General features: G+C 62.3%; 1 protein-coding gene and 1 long non-coding RNA gene across 2 annotated transcripts; one reads left to right on the top strand and one right to left on the bottom strand.

The window, feature by feature from the left end:
- Positions 1 to 2,597: 2,597 nt before the first annotated feature.
- Positions 2,598 to 4,757, bottom strand: DCTN6 (dynactin subunit 6). Its single transcript, XM_040585481.1, has 7 exons — positions 4,657 to 4,757; positions 4,502 to 4,566; positions 4,321 to 4,426; positions 3,720 to 3,808; positions 3,474 to 3,521; positions 3,051 to 3,193; positions 2,598 to 2,944 (listed from the first exon to the last, which is right to left on the bottom strand). The coding sequence occupies exons 1-7, from the start codon at positions 4,677 to 4,679 to the stop codon at positions 2,846 to 2,848; spliced, it is 573 nt and encodes a 190-aa protein (XP_040441415.1). The 5' UTR covers positions 4,680 to 4,757; the 3' UTR covers positions 2,598 to 2,845.
- On the top strand, positions 4,737 to 5,598 carry LOC121084229. Its single transcript, XR_005826647.1, has 2 exons — positions 4,737 to 4,838; positions 5,543 to 5,598. It is a non-coding gene; the product is annotated as an uncharacterized LOC121084229 (long non-coding RNA).
- The last annotated feature ends 854 nt before the right edge of the window (positions 5,599 to 6,452 follow it).

The raw sequence follows: 6,452 nt of genomic DNA, 5'->3' as shown, positions 1-6,452 counted from the left end.
ACACGGGACAGAAGGCTGGGGACATGGGACATGGGCTGCAGACAATGGACATAGGGGTAGGGATACAGGACACAAGCTGGGGACATGGAACAGAAGGCTGGGGACATGGGACAGGAGGCTGGGGACATGGGATGCAGGCTGGGGGCACTGGACACAGAGTTAGGGATACAGGACACACAGGACACAGTCCCAGGGACATGGGACACTAGGCACAGGGTTAGGGACAGAGAACACAAGCCTGGGGATGCAGCACAGGAGGCTGGGGACATGGGACACTGGACACAGGGTTAGGGACACTGGACACAAGGCTGGGGACATGGGACAGAATGCTGGGGATGTGGGACACAGGGGTAAGGACACAGGACATAAGGCTGGGGACATGGGACACAGGCTGGGAACACAAGATACAAGGTTGGGAACATGGGACACAGTTCCATTGACATGGGACACAGGACACAAGGCTGGGGACACAAGACGGTCCCAGGGACACAGGACACAAGGCTGGGGACATGGGGGACAATCCCAGGGACACAGGACACAAGACTTGGTGACACAAGACTTGGTGACACAAGGCTGGGAACACAGGACAGATGGATGGGGACATGGGCCACAGTCTAGGACCCAGGGTTGGGGATACAGGACACAGTGCTGGGGACATTGGACACAGTTCTAGAGACATGGGACAAAGGACACAGGACAAAAGGATTAGCGACACAAGACACAAGACTGGGGACATGGGACACAGGCTGAGGACACAAGGTTGGGGGACACAGGACGCAAGGCGGGGGACACAGGACGCAAGGCTGGGGACACAGGACACAATCCCAGGGACACGGGACACAAGGCTGGAGACACAAGACACAGCCCCAGGAATATGGCTGCAGGACAGAGGAGGGGACAGTGCTGGGCACACAAAGCACAGGAGGGGGATGCAGGGGCAGGACGGGCTGTGGGGCAGGGAGCGGGCCACCGAGGGCTGGCCATGGTGTGATGGAGGTGACACTGGAGCAGGGGTCCCCGCTGTGCCGTGCCAGCCCTGCCCACCCCTGTGCCCCCAGCCCTGGCAGGACCCAGGGGCGGTGGGGGCTCTGCTGCCCATGTTCCCTCCCCACCTGGCCCTGGGGTCGCAGTCAGGCTGCCACCCCACTCCTGCGCAGGCTGGGCTTTGGGTGACCCTGCGCTGGGACGTACGCTCTGCCCAATTACATTTTTATTTTTTTTTGGGGGGGTGACCCCAGCCCCGCCATATCCCTGCGGATGGGGCTGTAACCCCACACCAGCTCCGGAGCAGTGTGACAGACACCCTCGGGATGAAAGCCACCTGAGCAGCAGCCGTACCCAGAGCAGATGCTGCCCGCACACCGCACGTGGGGACCGGAGGTGACACTGAGGACATCTTGCCGATGGCAGGGGGCTTATGTACCGAGGGGGCATTTAAGGTCACGGCTCGCCTTTCTGCGCCTCGGTGGCCAGATTGGGCCTGCGGGCAGCTGCCTGCCGGCCTCAGTGCGGCCACTGGCTGCGAGCAGAGGGTTTCCAGAGCAGAACCTCTCGTGCTGGGAGGGAGATGGAAACGCGCCGCGCCAGCCAGATTTGGGGGAGTGGGAAGCGTCGCCTATGAGGGCAGGCGGCCCCCAGAGGGAATCTAAAGTGTGGGGACCGATCTAATTGTCCAAATCCACTGGAGTGTCTCACTTTTGGGGTAAATTCCCAGAAAAAGATCTTTCAGCAAGGGGAGAAGTTGGGGAGGAAAGATGTGTTTCATGTCCCACTGTTTTCCCCCTCCGTGAGCAGCTCCACAAAAAGCTTTGGGGGGGGGGCTGCTCGGGTGGGCTAGAGACCAGCAGCCACCGTGACAATGTCTGCAGCCCTTGTTTGTGCTCAGCGCGGGAAAGGCCTGTGGTTTCCCTGCAGTGCCAGACCCTGGGTTGGAATCACAAAGCCAGGAAACGGTGGGATTTTATTTTTGGCATCCCCTGGTCCCAAATCTAACCCCATGCCCAGCGGGTACCCGGGGCTCCTCGGCCAGCAGCTGCCGATGCCCTCTCCTCTCTGCTTCCTACAGGAATTTCTGTCTCAACACCATTTGCCTTCCACGCTAAGGCAAAGCAGGGGGCTGTGCCGTACAAGGATAGATGGGGAAGTTGTTAACATCCCCGGGGAATCTCAAGGGTGGCTGGGAGGTGCGGACCTGCCTGGAGCTCACCAGAAGGGCTGATGCATGGAGGAGCTTCAGCTCCGCTCCGGCCTCTCCGGGAGGGCAGCCGAGCAGGAGGCAGAGCAAAGCACCAGCCCTGGAGCCTTTCCCACCCACCATCCGCATGGGTTCGGGGGTGCAGGGCCAGGACACCCCTCCCTCCCCGCTCTCCCGCAGCGTGGGTCCATCTCCCTCTGCCGGTAAAGCCGGGGAAGGAGCGGGAGCGGTGCCAGGGCTGTTCCCGAGGGCTGTCCGCAGGGAGGGCCAGGGCTGTCCGCAGGGATGTCCGCAGGGATGTCCGCAGGGACAAACACCCCGAGGCAAGGGAAAGTCCACCCTGATAGGGCCGGGATACAGCGTTACCTGACCCCGAAAGGACTGCAGACCCCCTCGACAGAAATGCAGGTGACATTTTTATTCCTAAAACAAATCACGTGCAACAGAGTTAGTGCACAAGAGACAGCAGATCCAATGCCAGTCCGAGATCCTCGGTGGCATATAAATAAAGGACACAAAGAAGCAAGACTTTTTTTTTTTGTTTTCAAAGATGGAATGAGGGACATGGAGACTAGCTGCTTCCTGGGGGCCACGTAGTGCTTGGCAGGACCAAACAAACCCCCCCCATCGGCCACCGGCAGCAGAAGGTGCTCAGCTCTTGACCGGAGTGGACGCGGCCTTCATGGTCTTCTTTAGGTGATGGTAGTTTGGCAAGATCTTCATCAGGAAATCCAGCTGCAGTGTCTGGGGCTGGAAACAGAGGCAGGGGAGGTCAGCCAGCAGCCCCGCTGCCCCGGCTCGGGCAGCCTGCAGAGGACAGGAGGGTGACAGTGTGTCACCCGCGTGTGGCACCCACCTGTGGCCGCTCGGTCTGGACACGGCGCAGGCAGTCAGCCCCATAGATGACGGTGTTTTCGGGGATCACCTCGTAGGTGTTGACATTACAGCAGACCCCGATGATGCAGCCACTCGTCAGGATCACATTCCTGCCAACAAATGCTGCCAGGGAAAGAGAGGAATCCCTGTGAGAGCCATGCCCACAGTGCGGTTAAACCCTGCACCACCAAACAACAGCACCATGAGCTGCTCAGCACCAGCAACCGGAGCCAGCTCCCACCAAGGCAGCAACACAGGTGGGTTCTGTGTGAAAATCCCAGCTTCGTGGCAAGCTGCAGTTTGGCCTCAGCTACAGCAAGGCACCAACACGCAATCCTCCGCTGCTCCCAGCATCTGCAAGAGCAAAACCTCGCCAGGGCCACGATGATGAGCCAAGACTTACCTTTGGATTCAATGACGTTGTTATCTCCCACCTTCATTGCTTGGGAATCTACAGGTCTGCGTTAAAGAAAACTGTAAAGTGTTTTGCTTCTATTCCAAAAGGTAAACCCTGGCACCGTTTCCAACCACCACCCTGCACCCAAAAAAGCCCTGGGCTGTTCTGGCAGAGCCCCACGTGTGCCTGCCCCCGTACCGATCCCCAGGCACGGTGTATCGGGCGTTCCACCTCCCTGTGCCGCAAGGATGCAACACCCAACCTCGAAAACATTGTTGGTGCCAATGACCATTGGCTTGGGCTCCACCTCCTCCGCTTCGGGTGTAATATTCTCTGGATACCTGTGGAAGATGGAAGAATACATTTCAGGTTTTGAGATGACAAAGACACCGTCCTGCTTGGCAGCTCAGCTGTGTGAGTGGCTGAAGTCACCGATATCCCATCCCATCCAGTGAGAGCATCAGGTTTTTGGGATTAGGATCCTTCTAGAGATCCGAGAAGGATTCAGAGTGGGAGTACTTCTCCCCTAGCCACAGTGCCACACACAACAGCAGGAAAAGTTTGGGGTTTCTGTTTTAAATTCGACCTCCCCAGAGATTTTTAAGCTTGGAAAGCAGTGAGCACAAGGGCAGGTCCGACAGGAGGGATGGAGGGTCTCCGGCTCGGGACACCCAGGAAACACCACAGCACAAACACAAGCGCAGCCAGCCCCCTGCAGGGACCCCTGCCCACCCGCCGGGCTCCGGGGGACACGGATGGTGGCTGCCCCCTCCCCCCCCTTCCCTGAGATGGCGGCCGGGGGGGACCTGCCGTGGGGAGCCCCGTGGGGACCCCCCCCCGCCTGCCGACCGACCCATTGATGATGAGCGCCTGCTCCTCGATCAAGTTGCCCTCCCCGATGATGATCGGTCCCGCCTCGGCGATGATCCTGGCCTTGGGGTGGATCACCGTGCGGGGTCCTGCGGGGAGCGGCGTGGGGTTACCCCGCGGCCGCCCCCCGCCGCCCCCCGCCCCCGCCCCCAGCCGCCCCTTACCGATGGTCACGTCCCCGCGGATCTCGCTCTCCACGCACACCACGGCCCCCGGCGCGATCTTCACGCTGCGGGAACGGATGGGGGGTGTGAGGGGAACGGCTGAGGGAGGGGAACGGCTGAGGGGAGGGAGCGGGCGGGGGCCGGCCGGCACTCACCTCTTCTGCACCTTCTCCGCCATGACAGCACCGGGCCGCGCCTGCGCGGGGCCGCCCCCGCCGCCGCCATCTTCCCCCCCCGCCCCCCGCGCGGGGCTGGGCCGGGCCGGTCTCCCGCCCTCCGTGAGCCGGCGGCGCTGTAGCCGGGCGTCCCCGGCGCTCGGAGCCACCACCCGGCCCAGGTGAGGAGGGCAGCGGCCGGGGCCGGGGCTCGCAGCCGGGGCCGGGGAGGCCTCCGAGGCGCGGGGGGCTCGGGGCGGCGGGGCCGGGCCCTGCGGGGCGCTGGGGCTCGGGCCCGTCCGGCCGCTGCTCTGGCTGCGGAGCAGGGCCCGGGGCCGGCTGGAGCCGGGCTGCGCCGGCCGGGCCCGGGGCTCGGGGTGGGGACTCGACCCGCGGGGTGTGCGGGGGGCTGCGGCCGGGCGGGACCGCCGAGGGCGGCCGGGGCGGTGGGGCCGGGTCAGCCCGGGGCCCGCGGAGCGCGGGGCCGGCCCGTGCGGGCAGCCCGAGCCCCCGGCTCCATGGGGGAGATGGGCCCCGGCCCTGGGGCGGGGGGGCGGCTCGTTCGGTCGCTGCTGGGGCCCGGGAGCGAGCCCCGGCCCCGCCGCTGCCCCCGGTGCAGCCCGGACGCCCGTTCCCCGCTCTGGTGGAGGCCGGGCCCGGGGCTGCGGGGGCTCGGGAGCAGCCGGGCGGGTTTCGGGGGTCCCTGGGGGGGGGGGGGTCTCAGCAGCGCGGGCCGGGCGGGGGGGACGGACAGGTGTGCGGGGGCCCCCCGGAGGAAGGGTCCGGTCGCTGGGTCTCCGCAGCATGGGGGGGCGGTGGATGCCGGGTCCAGCTCGGCCTCTGCGGTGGGTGAAAGGCGCTTTTCACACCGTCCTTGTGTGTCCAGCTCTTTATTCAAGGTGTGTGCAGCTGCCGGAATCGTTAATAAACACAAACTGATCAGTGAGTGTGTGTACAACTATGACATTTAATATTAATATTCGAGTTATGACTGATTGATTTATGACCTGGCCAAAAGCCAAGATCATTTTAACAAGCACAAGCTGTAATGAGCCACAGGCCAGCCGGGCCAAAACAGGCTGGTGCTGAAAATGAGCTGGAAGTGAAGAGGAGCTGGAGCTGCAAACAATCCAGAACCATCCACAAACTGGAGCCAAAACTGAGCTGGACCAGAAACAAACGGGAGCAGCAGATCAGCTGGAGCCACCTGTGAACTACATGGAAATGACCTGGAGCCATCTACGAGCTGGATCTGAAGCCAAATCAGAAAAACCGGTACAGAAACAGACAGGAACCAAAAGCGAACTGGGGCTGAAATGAGCTGGACCTGCAAACTAAACTGGAGCCATCATCAGCAGGACCTGAAATAAACGGGGCCAGAAGCAAACAAACAGGAGCCTGAACCGGGCTTAAGCTGTGAACTGAGCTGGACCAGAAACAAACAGGAGCCCAAACAAATGGGACCCATAAATGGAGCTGGGCCCAAACCATTGACCCGGAGGCATGTAGGCCATGCCGGGAGCAGAGCCATGCACAGGGTACCCAGCTTCTTCCTGGGGCTCCTCTGTCCATCCATCTGTCTGTCCCTGCTCAAAGAGAGACGTGGGACAGTCAGAGCTCCCGACAGCACCGCACAGCCTGACCCAGAGAGCCCCAGAGCTGCTGGTCCTGCAAACCCTGCCTGCCTCCTGGGCATGGGCAGCTCTGCCTGGCCACTCACCGGCACTTTCGGCAGTGGCTGGCCAGTGCCACGTACCTGCATGGGAGGGAGAGATCAGGATGGGACACCAGAAACA

Source organism: Falco naumanni, chromosome 1 (assembly GCF_017639655.2).
Source record: "Falco naumanni isolate bFalNau1 chromosome 1, bFalNau1.pat, whole genome shotgun sequence".
Lineage (NCBI taxonomy): Eukaryota > Metazoa > Chordata > Aves > Falconiformes > Falconidae > Falco > Falco naumanni.
Note: the sequence above shows the minus strand (reverse complement) of the source record. Positions and strands in the feature narration are given on the sequence as shown.

What these genes read in the sequence shown, in the direction of transcription:
- DCTN6 (XM_040585481.1), bottom strand. Translation starts at nt 4,679, where the DNA reads ATGGCGGAGAAGGTGCAGAAGAG. An exon ending in GCGGAGAAGGTGCAGAAGAG is followed by an intron (nt 4,567 to 4,656) that starts GTGAGTGCCGGC and finishes CCGTTCCCGCAG; the next exon opens with CGTGAAGATCGCGCCGGGGG. An exon ending in CAGGCGCTCATCATCAATGG is followed by an intron (nt 3,809 to 4,320) that starts GTCGGTCGGCAG and finishes CATCTTCCACAG; the next exon opens with GTATCCAGAGAATATTACAC.